This window comes from Acanthisitta chloris, unplaced genomic scaffold, assembly GCF_000695815.1.
Source record: "Acanthisitta chloris isolate BGI_N310 unplaced genomic scaffold, ASM69581v1 scaffold32537, whole genome shotgun sequence".
In the NCBI taxonomy this organism is placed as follows: domain Eukaryota; kingdom Metazoa; phylum Chordata; class Aves; order Passeriformes; family Acanthisittidae; genus Acanthisitta; species Acanthisitta chloris.
The window spans coordinates 38159-57106 of NW_008682581.1; the positions used below are offsets into that span (position 1 = coordinate 38159).

Sequence of the window (18948 nt, forward strand, 5' to 3'; positions counted from 1 at the left end):
GAGAAGTGGACTTCATCTAGCTGTAATTAATGCCTGCCCTGTGGATGTGCCTGCTCTGTCTTCTTTTTAATAACGAATTTTTAAAGTCCGTGACTTAGACTATAATTGTAAAATGGCTTTTCTGGCTGTCTCCCAGATCTGTGGCTCCAGAGGCCAATGTCAGAACGTGCTACATAATTTGGATTGGATACCCTTTGGTTGCAGTTATGGTTAGTGCAATTGTAGCCACATACAGTGGATGAAAATGGTTTGGTTTATAGCAGAAAGCACACGAGGAGGAGGCACAGTGCTGTTCTGAGAGTGGTTAAAGGCAGAGAAGAGGAGCACAGTTAGCTGGCCTGTTTCAGTGTGCCTGTGAATCCTTACACATGCATAGCAGGGGGTGTTGAAAAATTTAACAGAATTACTGCTGGGGATGAATCACAGCCTACATACTCCATACGCACTTACCTCAACTGAAGTTCAGACATAGATTAATTTAACCAAATAACTTGTTGGTTTTATTTGGAAAAGCAGGTTTACACCTTTCTAAGGCTCTTAAATTTATTTCAGCCTTGGATTTCATAAACTGCTTGTGGTGAAGCCAGTCCAGCCAGGCTGAGCTCAGTGCTGCAAGCTTCTCGGGGGAGCTTCATAGTGAGACTTGTCATTTGCCTGCTTCTCATATAGGGCTTCGTCTTTCACTGTCATTAATAAGATCTGGGCACCTTACATCATGTTCTGACACGAACTGGGTGAGATTGAGGCATTATGTTGGCAGAAAGCAGATTTCAGGCAGAAGAGGAATCAGGCCTTTTGAAAATCCTGGGTTTATCCCCATCTGTAAGGACATTTGGAATTACTTCACTTCCAGTTCACCTGCCTGGTTGTGCTACTGCATCATGAGCAGTGTTACTTAGGTTTGTGCTGAGGTCCATAAAGGGCTGAGAAAAGCATCCCCTCCATGTTTCCATCCTCTGTCCAGCCTTAGAATCAAAGAACCATATAATAATTAAGATCAGAAAAGGCCTCTAAGATCACCGAGTCTAACCATCAACCTAGCACTACCACCATGCTCACCATTGAACCATGTCCTTAATATAGACAATGTGCGTGGCCATATCCACGCATTTTTAAATACCTCCAGGGATGGTGACTCCACCACTTCCCTAGTCAGCCTGTTCCAATGCTTGACAACCCTTTATGTGAAGCAATTTTCCCTAATACCAAATCTAAACCTCCTCTGGCACAACTTGAGGCCATTTCACTTTGTCCTGTCACTTGTTACCTGGGAGAAGAGACTGACACCAACCTCACTACAACCTTCTTTCAGGCAGTTTTAGAGAGAAGTAAGATCTCCCCTCATCCCCCTATTCTCCAGGCTAAACAACCCCAGCTCCCTCACTTGCTCCTCCTAAGACTTGTTCTGCAGTCCCTTTACCAGTTCTGTTGCCCTTCTTAGGACATGGCTTTCCCATGGCAGGTACGGTGGGATCACAGCCCTCCTCCACAGGGTGCCAAACAGCAGCTGCAGAAGTCAGCAATCACCAGCTAAATGAAATGTAGCAGATTTTAGCAGGTATGTGCCTCAACCTAGACAGCAACCTCTGTGGCACAGGTGCTGTGTTTGTTTCCCTGATGGAAAAGCACCTAGCGCAAGCTGGTGCAGATCAGGACTTGCTGGATGCTAATTTCATACAAATATTAAGCAATAATGATACTTTCATGGCTATGTGAGCTAGGAAGAGGAGACACAGGCTTAGATAATGGAGATTTAATATAGCATGCATGCTAGGAGAGGAAGGGAATTAGAAGTCAATAAATAGAGTACAAAAATACATGAATGAACAGTTCAGGAAGGAAAATGTGTATGAGCTTGAGTTAAGCCATAGAGCCTTTAGCCATGAGCCTGGGAGAAAAAGTAAGACAAAGAAGATTAAGGCTAAGTCTCCCTACTGCTCACGGCATCTGAAGAATGTGTAAGATGATGGATGCATTAATTAGCTCACTGCATCTCAGCAGCCGAAATAGTTGGTAGGTGGGCTGAGCCATAAACTAAAATAATCCCAGCATGTGAGAGAGGCCGAGCAGGCAGCTTCAAGATTATATGGGAGAAAGAAGCAAACTATGTCAGCTGCCCAAGAAGAAAACATGGAATAGTGTCTTGAAAATACACAGTGAAAAAACTATCTACCTAATAACACTTGCTCTCTGATTTCAATATGACTGTTACTTTACTGCTATGCTTTTTCAGTAAAAATATAGTTAACTTTTTCTCTTCGTGATCAATAGCACATGTAACAACAAGGATTAATATACCAAGTTTAGGCTATGTGGTCAATGCATTCTTAAAAGAGAGTTTTCTCTATAGAGTATAATTTGTGAGGTAACAAATCAACTATTATTTTATTAACTCTCCATATTCATCTTTACTGCCAGAATGGGGTAATTGCATTTTATGTGAGACTGATATTGAAACTTAGAGCATCCTCAGAGATCTTTGAAAACTGAGGCTTCCACGTGTTAGGAAATGGCTTGCAATCACATTTAATGTATATGTAAATCATCCTAGAAAGTAAATCAATAGTGACAAATGATTTGGTGTTGATGAGATTAATTACATTTCTCATCAAGACAAAGAATTTGACAAATAATCTACAGACAATGCAAATAAGCAAGCTGCAATAAATAATTGGATTTTTCTACCATCACACTGAAATCCTAGGAGGATCATATCAAATTAAAAACATAAATTCATATTCCAGGACCTAATGCACTGACTTTTCCAGTGGGCTGAGGATTGTCACCACCCACAGATTCCAAAAGGAATTATGGGTGATCAAATTTGGATCTTAAAATAGATGTAGGAAGGTTAAGCATAGCGTCTCTCACACATGGCATCAGCCATGGTGGGATTCTAGTTCAGGAGAGAGTAGAAAAACATTTCTGAAGGGGAGTTTTGCCTTTTGGAAGTAGGGGCAGTATCTATGTATGGCTAGGGAGGAAGGAGCATGTACTAAAAGGTAAGAATTTTTAAAAATTTTGAAGTGTATGGAGAATGAAGGTGCCTGTTGAGGGCATTCATTTTAAACTGAACATGAGTGGGATGGAAAGCTGTGTAAATAAAGGTGAGTGCTCATCCTGCAGGCCAATCCCTCCACACAGCAGGGTCTCTGCCCGGGGTGAGGGCAGTTGGGGTGGCAGTGGGGACCTGGTGACAAGCCAGAAGGGGCACCCCAAGATGTAGGTACCACCAGGCTTGTGGGCACATGACTGCTGGGGGTCCCGTGTCCCCCTCCTAGGGCTTTAGCTCTGTTCATAGGCAGGAAGGGATTTTCAGAGCAGCACCAGACAGCACTTTGCAGACAGATGCTTGAGAATGAGCAGCCTTCTTCCTGTTGCGAGAAGGCAGGTGTCAGCTCCCCTAGCAAACAAACTGGGGTCTGATACTGGAGACTGTGCTTTCCTACCAAAACTCATGGGGTAATATACACATTGTGCAAGAGGATTTTCTACCCCAGTCAAAGGCATGACCCTACATCTACCCTAGAGCTAGAAATCACAGAATCTGTGGCTTCGTTTTCCTTAATTTTTCAAGAGTTTGCAGTTTACAGAAGAGCTCCTGATGCGCAGGACACTGTATGAAGACTGTCAAAAGTAAAACAGCCTGTCACCCCTCTGGGATATACCTGTTCTTGCAGGATAAAGGGGCTCAGCATGTGTATTCAAGTGGTGCATATATGCATACATATGTGCACACACATACATATGTACACCACCATAAGGAGCCACATCCAACAGCTTTCACTACTGGTTTACCACTCCTTCCGACTGAATTATTACAGTTTCACCACAGTCTTCAGTAAGAACAGAGAATCCAGCAGCAGAACCTCAAAAATGTTACCCAAAATATTCTGACACATCACTTGAGTCTCAGCAACAGAGTCATTCGGAGTCACAGTGCCCTACGATATTCCTATCTGTCATCCCCCTCCCTCCAGCCCCCCCAAGGTACACAATGCAAAATCTGGCTCATTTTACTGTAAATGTGCACTGGGGAAACTGTTAAATTTGGCTCTGTCAATACTGCACCTACATAACCAGAATAAAGAGCTTCGGTGTTCAAACTCAGTCCTTTCTCAAAACTTAATGCTCGGTGATGAAACTGAGAGAGAGGGAGGTTACTCAATAAGCTCAAGCCCGTGAGAGACAGAAGTATGTACTGAACAGTAGTTCATATTGTTACTAATTTTAGTGGCATGTCTGAATTTCTTTTCAGATTGTCTCCCAGGAAGAGTGACAAGAAGAGCATTGTGCTTTCAGCCTCTGAGGTGAAACTATTCTTTCAGAATCCTGGCAGAGGCAATGCCTATTTTGCTATTCTACTTTCTTCTGGATCCCTAGCAGCGAGGGTGCTGCTCCTCTGGCAGGGCACTGTTACTGCAGGGAAGGGATCTGAAACACCTCACCAGTGTGGGTGGCTCCAGGTGGCTGAGGATGCCAGCATGGCTACCTCCTAAGATTGCTGGCTACTTTGCCAGTGCTGGAGACCTAGTCAGCTTTGCCACGGCCATGTTGGGGCTGTTGAAATCTCACAACAGCACAAAGGATTTATGAGCTGTAGACCTGCAGGGTGAGCTGGCCACGAGAGGCAGGTGACTTTTGCTGAAGGGATGCCACAGCAAAACTGAGTTCCTCTGTTCATGCACAAAGACCTGCAGTGGCAGAAAGCAGGTGAACTTGGCATCTAGCTGGAGATGTTTTCCATCTCATTGTAAATCATCCACTCATTGTATTCACTGTGTAGTGCTGGGCTAGAATGAGCAGCTCTAGTCACTCCATGGGAGACGAATGAGATGTGTTGTGAAGACTGTAAGACAGCTATTAAGAATCACTCAGGCACGCTGAGGACTATAGGGACATCAGTATGATTAGTATCAAGTCTAATGGAAAAATCAATTAATTCATTCTCAGAGAAGCATAAGATAACAAAGTGGCATCAACAAATCTTGTCTGCTCAGTGCTGTTTGCATCTTTAATTGCCAGAAAAAGGGAGAACACCAGAACATGGGGGCAGTTATAAGCTGAGTCCCTGTGGAGGAGGGATTGACCAGGTAAGCATGCACTTAAACCAGGACAAGTCTTTCAGCTTTTGTCAAGCATGGAGGGACTGTGTTCAAAGGCTTGGGTGAGCTGTGTGTGCTAAGGAGCTTATCTGCACGAGTAGGTTAGGTCAGCCATGATAAACCTAATTAAGATGGGTTCACATCTCACCTGCTGCTCTAAGTCCCACCATATCCTTGGCCTGTCTGTGTTTGTGAGGATGCATCTGCTCAGGCCTTACCTCTGAGAGAGAAGAGAGACTCCTGAGGAGGAAGAAGTGTCTGCTGGAAACTACATATAGATGTTTATTGTTGTTTGCAGGATGGGACACCTGTCTCAGCCTTTTTGTGGCTCTGACCATTTGACAAACTTTGCTCCTCGGGAAGGAGAGCTTTTCAGCATCACTGAAAATCAGTACTGGCACTCCTAAGCCTTAGTAATTAGTCAAACTAATTATTAAAGATACAGAAAATAACACTAGTAAGGAATCAGCAGGGTTTGCTGATTAGTCTCTTTCAATTTGGTTCATAAATGTTGCTGAGGGGCTGGGAGCCAATTTCAGGTAACTTCCATTATTCCAGATTCTCATCTTCACCCACCCCAGAGCTCTGCCAGTATGAGATATTTTCAGTTTGAAAAGAGTGTAAATGAACTGAGAATCTGGCTCACGGGTGAGGATTGGATAACGTGATGACAGAAGGGCTTTATAAACATTTATTATTCAAAATCTCTTCTGCAAACGTGAATACGCCTAGACAATTATCTCGCTTTAGCTGCAGATGGGCAATTTTGATGCAATTATTATGCACCTTCAGTCCGACAAAGCTTTCAGTGCTGTTCCTTTTGAAAATGTCTGAATTAAACAGAATGACAAAACTAATGAACTATTGCATCTTTTTCCTGTCAGCTGCACAACATCTAGTAGATGCCATCAGCACGCTTCATGCAGAGGAGCTGTGTGGTCATGGCTGTTAGCCCAGAGGCGTGCTAATGCCGAGCTTTCCGCTGAAGGCAAACCCATCTGTAGCCTCCAGTAGCTGAGTTACTTGAGGAAGGATGATTTGTCATTGCACACTTGGATCACGACATTAGATTGCTACCAAGAGTTTGACATCTGTCTCTCAAATACCCCTAGTGAGATGTTTCTAGATATGCCTAAAATCTGGCTGTTTACTGTTCTGCACTAGACAAAGGCTTTTTGAGGCTCCAGATACCAGCAGCATAATAGTGGAAAGTGTATGAAGCCACATTGACAAAGAGGACAGTCTGTTTTTAGCACAATTGCTATGGAGGAAACACACTTGCCTCCAGTTTCTGGAAACCACTTGTCTCTGGTTTCTTGCAGCAAACATATCTGGGAAGCCAGCTGTTTTGTTGGGGCTTTTTTTTAATCCTTAAAACAAAACAAAGCTCAAGAAATATAAAGCAGGAGACAACAGTTTGCAACTTGCCAGACAAAAGTCACTCCACAATTAACTATACATATAACTAGCATGATTTTCAAGAGGAATGTCTCCATTATGACTCCTCCACCTGAAAATAAAGCCAATTCACTGCTTGCTTTCGAAAAGACCGCAAGAAAGTATCTTTAGCAGTTTGGCAATATTATTTGTACATTCATTCTCATTTAAGAAACAAATATGTTAACTTGTGAAATAACTCTAACTGGTATGATTAAATCTTCTCTAGATTGTTCCAAGTCACTTATGTGGACTCTTATAACTAGGATGGCTGCTGAGCCAAACCAAGCCCTGGTATATCCCACACTAAGAACATGCAGCCAGCCACAAGACTGAGCAACTGAGCAATACTACACTAAGCACACTGTCCATTGAAATCATATAGGCTTTATTGATTTATTGAAGAGCTACAAGATTATCATTCATGCAAGTGTTACATTTCAGCAGAGCTCATGTGCTCTGCTTTCAAAACATGCCACATTTGGCCCACCATCCCTGATTCCCAAGCATGCACTAGCCACTCTTTCAAGCTCTTCTTGTTTTGCAGACTTCTGACAGCTCAGTTGCACACTGATAGAAGCCACCTCCCCCATCTCAAACACTTCACTCATTCTGCTTGATGCCACCGAGTTCCTTCCTCACCTTCCCCAATCCATACACGGTTTAGCCGACCTTTAGTATATCCCCCTACAGTTTTCCCTCTTACATGATCAAGAGTCCAACTCTACTAAAAAAAAATCCATGTCGAACTTGGTAAGGCAGAAAGTTTTGGCATTATAGGAGCTACTCAGAACCACAGGAAAACATGGTTTTGTATGTAGTCTGAAATACCTATGAAATCAATACAGCCCTTGTTAAATGCTTTAAGACTTTCAGAGGGTTGGCCTTAACTGTTATAAATTTCATGAGCAAGGGCAGGTCTCCATGTATGTTAACAGAAAGCAGCTGGTCATGTGGCTTTGTGTCACTACATCCTCTTCTGGCATGCTGTTTTTCAACACTGAGTTTTTCTACTTCAGTTCTCCAGAATCAAAAGACACTTGATAAAAAGTAATGTGAGGGAATAGGGTGAATTTCAGTCTGGTCAAAGCCTGAGTTCCCCTCTGCCAGGCAAAATAAATCTAGGTAGTTATTAGCTTGATATTTTTGATATTCACTGAGCCAGAACCTTCTCTGATAGAAATTAGGAAGAAATTCTTTACTGTGAGGGTGGTGAGGCACTGAACAGGTTGCCCAGAGAAGCTGTGGATGCTCCTCCCTCCCTGTAAGTGTTCAAGGCCAGGCTGGACAGAGCTTTCAGCAAATACTGAAAATGCTAGGTGAAAATTTGTTTGATTATTTAAAATAGGTAAAGACCACTTTATACTGGGTAAACATAAATTTTTTTTAAATTTCCAAGTTAATAAAAAATAAATCAAGTGCTCAGGGTTTGTATCAACATATTCTTGCCTGAGGACAGGACAAGTATTTAAGGTGGCTCTGGCAAAAAGGGTCAAACAGAAGCAGAATGGGCACCATTCATGCCAATACATTCTGGTATATGTAATTTTGGGTATCCTGGAGACAGAATATTGAAAGATGCAATAAAGTACATACACATTTAATAACAGTTATGTATCATTCAGTGTCTGCAGATCACTAATCATCAGCAAAATAAAAAAGCAGATATGATGCAGCTCTGTGCTGAGCAGGCTGGACTAGAGAGCTCCCTCCCCAGCAACTAGAATTACTCCGTGACTCTATGACCTGGTGTTCAGGATATCATGGTGAGATGCCCTAACAAGACCATCATTCATTAGATGGTGAAAATATCAGACAGCATTACAGAGCTGTAGTTTCATTTTTGTTCCACGTAGTATTAAGAGGTACTGAAACCAGAGGTGAAATTCTTGCTATTTTCTAGTGTGCTATTGAATAGGAGAGTTTTTCATAGTGGAAGAATTCTCTCTCTGTACTTGGAAATCTATATGTACTGCAGCTGAAAGCGTAATAAGCCAAACGCATGAAAAAAGCTGAAATTTCAATGCAGAAAAAGCAGGATACAATTTTCAGTTGTCCTGGTGGCCTCTAAAATAGATACAGTAAAGAGAATTAAGTTAAAAAACCCCAGTATTTTGATGAAGCAAAACATTTCTTTAGATGCAATGCAAGGGCAAATGCCAGATGACATAGAGGAACAGAGTTTTCTGGTAGCAAATAGACCTGTGCTCATACCATCCAAGGTGCCTCATCTTAGCAATGTACTACATGAAGGTTAATACCACTCTGTCACTGAAAGGATATTCATGATGACTCGAGGTCCCTGAGGTTTAACATCTGTAACTGCTGAAAGATTTGAGGGATGTCATCCTTCACTTAATGCTTCCAGAGGCCCAATCCCCACGTGGGAATCTGAATGTTTCACTAAGCTGGTAGGTTTTCAAAGATATGAAGGAAACATTGCCGCAGTCTCTGTTTGTGAAATAAGCAGCTTCAGTAAATGAGCAAACAGCTCCCCAGCCCCAAAGAGAAGAAAGATGATTTATAAGTTAACAAAACACAAGCAACCAACACCAGCTTTAGATGGGGAAGTGCTCAGTTGAAGATACAAGATCAGGGAACAGATGAGGCCACAACAGTAGCCTTAGTGTAGGCTTGCTTAGACCCAAATGATATGGTAATAAGGCCATAAAGGAGGCTTTCCTTTAAACTTGCTGAGCTGTAGCCCTGACCCCAGGGACTGACAAACAAACCAAGAGGAGGGTTGTTTCTTTTCCACGCTAGGCTGAAGACAAGTGGTCTTCACCAACTGCCACCCAAAACAGGCAAACAACATAACAAAACCAGATTTGTTTGCCTTCTTCATTTTGGACCAGATTCTCTGGCAAAAAGCTACTATTTGGAAAGGTGTTTTAGCATTGGAAAACACAAAAATGATTGCACATGGGTGTGCAAGTACATGTATGAATCTGTCTATCCTTAACATTATTTCCCACCAAAATCCCCTATGGATGTTCTCTGACAACATTATGCAGCTGCTTGACAGGGTTTTTCAATTTATCATGCTATGTTTGTATACCTGTGTTGCTACTAACCTTCACCTTCATCTATTTCTCCCTTTTCACCAGTTATAGCTTTGTCTAACAAGCAAGGGTGGCCAGCTCCCTCAGACCTAGACTGAACAGGATCTTCAGCCAGGTAGTGTGCATTTATATGAGGCTGCCTTTTCATACAAACACAAACAATTCTGGGAAATCTGGACACTGTCCATAACCACTAGGCAGCTGGACAAAAAGGTTTTTTCCACTTCTGTAGTACTGCCAGCCTTCAACACTTCTCACTGTATCATCCGTCTTTATTGAGAGCTGTTAATTACAGCTACAAAGTCTGTTGCCATACAAGCACTTTCTTTTTTTAAAGGAGTTTTAAAGGTAGATGCCTTCAAGATATTTTGACACAGTTCTTGGCTGGAAAAAAAGTGCAGAATTCCTTATCACTCCTTCCTGGGTTTTGTTGTTTCTGTTGCTGTTGTAAACACCATGGAGGATCTTTCTAGGACAGTCCCTATTTGATAAGTTTGTGCACTGTGGGTCAAGCTACTTGGTGACCAAGATAAAACATGTTCTGCAAAAAGGCCACTTGTGAAATAATCCATGTTATGATGATTGATGCTCACATCAGCTTTCTGCTTCTTTCTCTGCACAGTAAACATGGTCACACACTCTTTTCTCAGTACTACTTTTCCTTCGCCAGCCATAAAATGTGCTTACTTTTCTGTTTGTAAGTGCAGGTCATGCCTGAAGGCAGAGAATGGAGGAGGTGACTTGAGGTCCCTTCAGCCTGCCTTGCTTTTGTTTCACTGTCTGAGATTAGATCAGTATGTGTAGGATCAGCATAGGTGGATTTGCTCTTGAGGTTGCCTGAGAAAAGCTGTAGCTGTGTGGAAGCGTGGCAGCTTGCTTTACTAACCAGAGGCAATGTTAATGAAATGCAGTTTAACTACTGACCAGAGATCATTTAGAGCTGCAAGACACAACATTTTTTTACAAGCAAAAGCCATTACATAAATACATTGTTTCATAGCACATGCCCTGTCTGCAGGTAACAAGAACAAATACTTCTCTTTCTAGTCCTCCCCTCAAGCACTGTTACCTCATAGTAGGCAGATAATGTAATTATTTTAGAGCATCTGTTCAAGCCACAGCAAAGAAGACAAAAGCAATGGAATGACAAGACAAAATTACAGGACATCACTTAATTCAATCATCCTTGGAATGATTTTGCAAACCAGGCTCAAGATTAAAGAACATGGGTTTCTCCTGATCAGGCAGTACCCAATTTTTATTCTCAATTAGCATTTCACAAAGGCAAGAAAGCCCAGAAAAGTTGGTTCTCAGCAGATGAAGGCTCTTCAGATAAAGGGAAAGCTTTTCACAGGGCATGAATGTTAAGCTTTTTTTCAGAAGATCATGGTCTGAAAAACAAATGCAAACTCCAAGTATAAATTATGAGGCTAAATTAGGAAGGACTAGTTTCCTGAAGAAGGACCCACGACCACTTTCTCACAGGCTCTCAAAGACAGCGTTAGCTGCCTGAGTAAAAGGAATTAACAAACTAGTCAAACAGAATTTTAAAGGAAATCTCTTAAAGGTACTTCCAGGAGATGTAAAAGCTGGGGTAGGTTTAGAAAGACAGGTAAGCATAAGAATGCCACGTTACGTTCCTGAGCCCACCATGGAAGACATTAAGAGGAGCGGCATCTCAAGTCTAGTTAGGTGCCTAACTTTGGGATGGTGGAGGACTCCCACTAACAGCAAGTTCAGCCAACAGCCTTTCTCTTTCACCTCACCCTTTCCTGCTGTCTACCTTACATGCCTCATGTTTGTGTTTCCACTCCAGGTGTTTTATCTCCCCTTGCATTTTGGGGGGAAATCAGGCATTCAGCTCCAAGGCAGCAGTGCTGGAACACACAGTGTGAAACTGAGAAGCTAGCTGTGGCACATTTCCTTCCCAGTCTAACCCCTGGTACTGTCTCCAGTGTGTAGAGGAGACTGATGTGAACAGGAGGCTACTCTAGAAAAACTCTGGAGCTGCTGTTTTCTCAAGAACAGGCAGCCCATAGAGCATATTTTTGACAGCTGGCTGAGCAATTTTTGTTTCAGGAGCCATAAAGATAAGAAACTATGACATTAATCTTTAATCACCTAAGAAAATAAGTCTCCCTGAGGAAGCAGCTGAAACAATGACTTACGTGATTCTCGGTCAATAGTGCAACATAACTGTATTATGTCAAGGCAGCAGTGAGTAGCCACCTCTCACGGGGTCACGCACACCTATCCCACATCCCATGGGGACAAACTTTCCTTTACAAAAGGAAAGAAATAGTAGCTACCACAGGTTTCATCAGGAAGAGGTAACTACTTAACTTTGAGAAACAGAAATAACAACAGCATCACTCTGAGCTCAGTGGCTTGAGCTTCAGCTGAGCTCAGCCCACATGAACACTCCATGACTGAGCATGATGCTCTATGTACAGCAGGTTGGATGTTGGACAGATGCCCACCAGCCCTGCCACTACCACAAACATCATGCTGTTCCAGCAGAAAGCTTTACTACTACTGCAACTTGCTAATTGTACAATTTGGCCTTATCTTCAGCTAGAACCCCTGGAAGAAAAGTGCAGATTCACTGAGAACAGTCTGAGAAGTAATAGAGTAGTCCATCAATAACATACCAACAGCTGCTCACCTGTGGGATGAGACAGAGATGACCACGAGCATAATAAACCTCTTGCACAATATCCACATCTTCTTTTAATTAATGACTTCAATACCAAGCACAAAGGTAAGTCCTGACAGATTGCTGTAGAGATCAAACTGATTTAATGTGGAGTTACTCCTGACTGGTATCTGTCTAACTCAGGTAAGAATCATATGCTCCAGCTTTTAATTTCAAAAATAATTTCATTTTGTTCTTTGGTTGGGCTTTTGTATTATTATTATTTTTATTTTTCCCTAGAAGCTAAAGTGAACTTCAATTGCAAAGTGATTTTGTTTTGAGAAACACAAAGTAAATAGGTATTATTTTAAGGATAATGTACTGAATTAGACAAATAGAGTTTATAAACTGAAGATTTTTGAAAGAAAACATGCTTCATTGGATGACATTTGCTAAAAAACATTTGTGTTCCTCATGTCTTGATGCCTCCATAGCCTATTTATGACTCTGTCTGCTCTGGTGGTGAAGCTCCCACCTAAGTAGCAACATAAATCAGTAGGATGCCAAAAGCCAACCACACAGCGAAGTTTTAATGCTTCTGGGTAAGAGAGACTCATGAACACAAAACACTGAAAAAGCATCCAGTCACGCCTTCTTTCCCCTTAGAGTTTCATCGTGACCAGGATGTTGGTTACCAGTGCTGTGTGGAGGGGTTCTCTGCCTGCTGCAGCAGAGGAGGCCAGTTCCCGTGGTGCAGAGAGCTGCACTTTCATGAGAGTCAGGATCAAAATAATGGACTCAACTACTTCAATTACTGGGGGTGCTGGGCTAGTGTCTCGTCTCCTCCATGGTAGCAGAAATACATGTGAAAGAGGTTTAGAAACTGGCCCACATTCTCCGGGACCTCAAGTGAAGCTACGGCACTGAAACTTTGTGGCCACTAAAGAGCCAAATCTCAATTCTGAGCCCTTTGGTGTGTAAATCAAAAGTGACTCCTGTGAAGTCAGTATGTTGGTAAATCAGAGTGAGTGAGATCTACTACATTAGTCCTCTACCATGGTTGAGCCAGTATTTTCATTCAGTTTCAGAGACATAACTATACTTTGGTGTTATCTGCAACTTTTTGCTTTCTTTTAAAAGAAAAATCTTCAAATTCTGAAAGACTATTGGCGAATACTTTGCGAGCAGTATAGAGACAAATCCCTGATTCAGTGAAAAGAGCATTCTAAACCATGTTCAAACATGGCTGCAGATCAGTGCAGGTACATGAAAGATTCTTTCATTTGCTCAATACATCAGGTGCATTCAAGGTTGTAGAAGAGATTTAGTTCTAGCCTGTGATGTTTTACTTAGTCCTACTGCTTTATGAAATAAAATTCAAAATTATAATCAAAATGTTAATCAAAATGATAAACAAGTAAATAATCACACAAACTATTCTTGAAAGTCTTACCCTTTCCTTCTCAAAAAATCATTAGGTAAGACTGTATCAACAAAATAAACAAGCTAAGTTATTCTCCTTCTAGAATGTGAATGCAACCCTCTGTTATTCCCCCAGTTGGCACACACAGGGTAAATCTTTATAAAGGTGTGTTCTGTCCTGCCTAGAGATACACAAAGCTAAGCAATATCTTAGAGAGATTTTAATTTAATCTTTCATGTAGCCAGGGAGTTTGAAGCCCTAGTGCTTTTAATTTATGTTACCCCATAAATTAATAATGTAGGTATGATGGAGGACAGCTCATCAGATTAAATGTGTAATTTTATAAAACAGTTTGGAAGCAAAAAGTATTAAGAACTCTTAAATGATCCATTAGGTGCATAAATCATTACATGTGTTATTTCTGTACTGGACAATGGTTGAAATGAATAACAATTTAGTTACAGTAATTTTATTTTAACCCAGTGAGCACTTGCACAAGAACTAAGAGAGCAATGCTGACCCTGGCGTGCTTTCCTGTGGCCTGCTGGAGCTCTCTGTATCACTCCCACACATGCAGTCCTGTGCCATAGTTCGTGACATTCTTGGTAGCAAATGCAGGAGAAGTTCTCCCTGAGCAGTCCACACTTGGGCACAATCCTGGCATTTGATGGAGCTGCACGAGGAGCCTAGGGCAGTTTGGATGTGAATACATGAGTTCTGGTTTGCTTTGAAGAGTGACTCTCTCACCATGCTGTGGACACAACTGATAGCCTACTTCAGCTTAAACAGAAAGTTCCCTACCATGCAATATGGGTCAATCATAAATCCTTAATACTTGACATTATGGCCTAATACTCAAAATCTTATAAAAAAACAGAATAAACCTGCTTTTACATTCAATGCGTTACTATAAAATCTTGGTGGTAAATTTACCACTATTATATGTGCTATAAAAGGGGAAAAAAACCATCTGTGCAGCTTGAAATTGGTTTACGTCCACGACAGGTATGTTCTTCTGTGAGACTACAAAACACAAAAATTCATGTATTTACAGCATAGCACACATACTGATACAATATACAGTAGGAATTTAAAACCATAATAAAACACATAATCTGCATAGGAGGACTATATATCTATTCACTGTTGCTAGATATTATGATCTCTCTTTTGCATATTTTTCCTAGTGGCTGCTGTTTTTACATGGTCTTTAACTGGATAGGGAGGTACCCCAAAATACGCCTATCGGCTCCAGTGCCCTGAGGAAGGGGCAGTGTGAAGGCACTGCCTGTGCCACGCAGAGGGAGAGGCAGAACTGCCCAGCCCTGCTGGGAAGGAGGCAACTAAGCAGGTGTCCATGGGGAGCTTTGCTGCCAAAAAACATCAGGTGCCTGTGGTTTTAGCAACCTGTGTAGGTAAGCTCTGTGAATCCCTTCCTTTACTACCTCACCGCTGAGGTGCCTTAGATGCCATATTTCCACCTTTTCCCAATACCACCTTTTCATTTATCTTGTTGCAAATTCGTGTCAGAGAGCTTGGATAATATATAAAATACAGATGGAGGTGAAGGATAGAAGAAGCAAAGAGTGATGATGTCAGTTTCTTGTTAGTTCTAGGTCAGAACTGTCTTATTTTAACAATCCAGGAGTCCATGAATGGCCTCCCTAACATGTTCAACTCTGCCTGGAGTGCAAGATTTTCTAAAGATGGTGATGCCTCATATACAGCTGCAAAGTCTCTGTATAAGCCTTTCTCTGTATATATGCACACATATATAATATGCAAAAAGGAGGAATAATTAAGATGAGAGGCTAACATGCAGTGCTTGGGTTCTCTGATGTATATGCATGTGACATCTCAGCTGTAAAGGGGCAAGTAGATGAACAGTAACCCTTTTCACAGTAACTCTTGGTGCAGCGCCACTGAAAGGTCTGCCTAGATAGTGAACATGCTGAGGCAGACACTATGTAAACACACGGTAAGGGCCAGTCCTCCCTCCTCCCTGAAGGACTGCCTCATCCAAAAGAACAGAGTACAAGGAAATCAGAGGTCTGCAGTGACTTGCTCCAAACCACAGAACAAATCTGCAGTAAAGCTAGGAACCACAGCCATATCTCCAAATGCACAAGTTTACCCTGACATCAAGAAAAAACTGTATAAATTAACCCTATTCAATCTGCTGGTCAGACACACAAATGCACGTTCTTTATTAAACCTACTGCAAGCTTACTGCTAATGATGCCCCCCTGCATCTCAAACAGGCTGCAGGGCTTGCACCTGCTCTTCAACTCAGCCGTCATTTAATTAAATGGAAGACATAAACCTACCAACCGTATCAATTTACTGCAGCAACCGAGTATAATGCTCTGGTTTTAACCCCAGGGATCTGGCAAACCACAACCGCTCACCCCAGAATTCAGCAGTATTTAAAACATTATCTGAGTGCAGCTGGAAAAAAATACTTAAAACCAAAGAAACAAAAATAAGTAGTTGCTTCTGGGCTAGCATTTGTTACTGTTTTTAGATTAAACTGTAGCTTTCTGTATCCTCCATACTCATCTCTGAAGCAACCATGTCTGCTGTGGAGTAAACATCAAATACAACCTAAAGACTGAAGTGCAGGAAACATGGCTTCTTATGAAAATGCCTTTAGAACTTCCAGATGTTGCTCTAGAACCTGCAGTGAACAGTGATATCCTTTATTTCTAAATCCCAGAATTATTTAGAAGCTGAATAAACTGTACTGATGGCTGAGCAGCAAAATTTCAGCATTTATAATCTTAATCCTGGCCATCTGAGGTAGAGCATTTCCCGAGTACCCTAGTTTCTTAGATTGTTTCTGTAGTAAGTTTCCACCTCGCTGCTGCACAGCTGGGAGCTGAGAAATGTGTACTTCTTACTGTTTACTTTTCTGAGTTACTTCATTAAAAGGCTATGAGCCCCACTGTGTAACAGGAGGGGAAAAGGTTGTTCACATCCTTCCACGTATCGGGGAAGCTCTCTGACATGGGACATCTTGATGGCTGAGTCATCCCATCTGTCCCAGACACCTCTCAGGCCAAAATAAGCTGAGATGAGCTGAGGGAGCACTCACTGAGAGGCAGTCCTTCACGCAGCCAGAGCATCCTCAGCCCTTCATGGAGGACAGGCACTCAGGGCTTTCCATGAGCAACTCTGACTTTGTGGCTTTGGCTTGCTACAAAGACAAGGTGTGCTGAAGACAAAGTGCTGCCTTTGGTTATGACTGCGCTTCCTCCCGGAAATAAACACAACAGCTCAAGTTTAACTGGGATCAGAGCTTGGCCTTTGATGTTAGGGGCATAGTGCCAGGAAAATACTGCAGTACTTTTTACTTGGCTATTCAAGGCTCTGCTGTAGTCCCGAGTTTGGAAAAGAGAAGCTTACTTAGCTTACTCAGAGACTGCCATACAAGTCAGCTGTGGGGAGGGGAAGGAGATACTAATTTAAAAAGAAAATGTTCACAGAGGTTTAGAACAGAAAACTCTTGATGAATAATTGCTGAAAATGCAGACTTTCATTACATGAGTTGAATGCATTGGGAATAAATCCGGATTTCTTACTGCTGGAGTGAAATCGTATTAAGAATAATCACACAGCACCTAGCATAGGACACACAATGAACTCAGAACATCCTTTAACAAACCTGTAAAGGAAAGCAAACACAAGTTTGATTTAACTGACTGATTTGAACAGAATGTCCACTAAATATAGATCAGCATGCAAGTGCCAAGGGATTAAAAACAAAAGCTTCCCATACCTGTATCTTTGCTTTGGAGACTGCTTTTCAGCTGACTTAAAAACATGTCCAAGGTAATACAAAGGAAAAAATAAAAAGTTCCAGTTTGTTGCAAACCACGTTAGAGTGAAGGGTGCATCAAATTTCTTAAAGGTCAATTTTGCTAGCTGGGTTGAACCCGACCAAGAGGAGCAGACACCTAGGACCACGGCCACACCCCAGAAAATCTTCTTGAGTTGCGTCACAGAGCATTTCCAGCAACAGCGGTTCACCCTTCCACCGCCTTCCGCCCCAGCTTGCATCTGTGCTTCGGCTGGGGCTGGAGACTCCCGGGAGCGCTCATCCCCTGGGGAGAAGAAAACACATGGCTCACTAAGGAAGTCCATCCTGCATTTGAGTTTTCAAATCCTAGGCCCTCCTGAAGTCATGTGGAGCTTTACGAGCAAAAGAACCCACCAGATCTCACCACAAAATGTCCTTTGTTTTTAGGTCATCGCAAAGCCTCTGATTCAACCAAGGCATAATTACAATGCAAATAACAATTATCACCTCTACATTTAGAAGCCACTGGGTAAAATGGAAATGAAAATTACATGTTGCTTTGATGTACATAGAAAGACTTAACACACCACTTAAACTTATGCTGTTAGGATATGCAAATGAATGAGAAATGTGGTATTGAGTTTAATAAAGCAGAAAAGGGGATTACAACAACACTTGAAATTGTTACTGTCTTGGAAAACCTGGAATCAGGAAGTTTATGGAATATGGTGTTTCTTAAAAGGAGAGGGGGAGCAATGTATGTAATCTTGAAGTTTAACACAATCATTGCAACATAAGTAGCACAGTTAATACTGAATTGGATCACTAGGCATTTCAGTGATCCCTAGAAAGAGGTCTCCTGAGGCTGTAGCCAGATGGCAAAAATTAGACTAACCCATAGGCTGCCTTAAAGTCTATCTCTGACCAGGCAATCCTAACTTCTTTTAGCTGGAGTCCTGCAGCAAATGAGACTGGATTGGAGCTTTGCCCCAGTATAATTGAGCCTAGCACGTTGCTGGAAATGTCTCTCCGAAAAAATGTTGCTCCTTACATCCTTAAACAAGAATTGTTATAACCCTGCTATCGTACCACTATTTGTACATAATTATTCCAGTTTATGAATGAATGAGCAAAGTGAGGTTAGGTGGTTCAGTTCTCACAGAGATCAAAATGCGCTGGCAGACATCAGCAGCAGACCACTGCCTTTAGGGCTTTCTACCTGTCTTTCTTAAATTCACCCCACTCAGCATCCACTAAAGTTGTCAGTCACCCACATACAACACTTAGCAGTCATTTCTCTTAAAGGCTGATTTCAGTTTAGTTGGTCCATTCATTTGAAGGAGGATGTAACAGTAATTCATGTTGAAATCCAGGATTCTACTACTTCAAAAGTGTCCAGAAGTCACTGCATGCATTGAAAGGTGAAAAGAGAAATACAGGTACAGCCAGGACAATGAGACTGTATTATTTCCAAACATATATATATA

General features: G+C 41.8%; 1 protein-coding gene across 1 annotated transcript in view; it reads right to left on the reverse strand.

Annotated features, from left to right (window-relative positions):
• SLC35F3 (solute carrier family 35, member F3) overlaps window positions 1-17761 on the reverse strand; it is a 46316-nt gene extending 28555 nt beyond the window's left edge. The window contains exon 1 of the mRNA XM_009078585.1: window positions 17441-17761. Within this exon, the coding sequence (XP_009076833.1) occupies window positions 17441-17721 (281 nt within the window). The 5' untranslated portion in view covers window positions 17722-17761. The remainder of the gene's footprint in view (window positions 1-17440) is intronic.
• Window positions 17762-18948: the final 1187 nt, after the last annotated feature.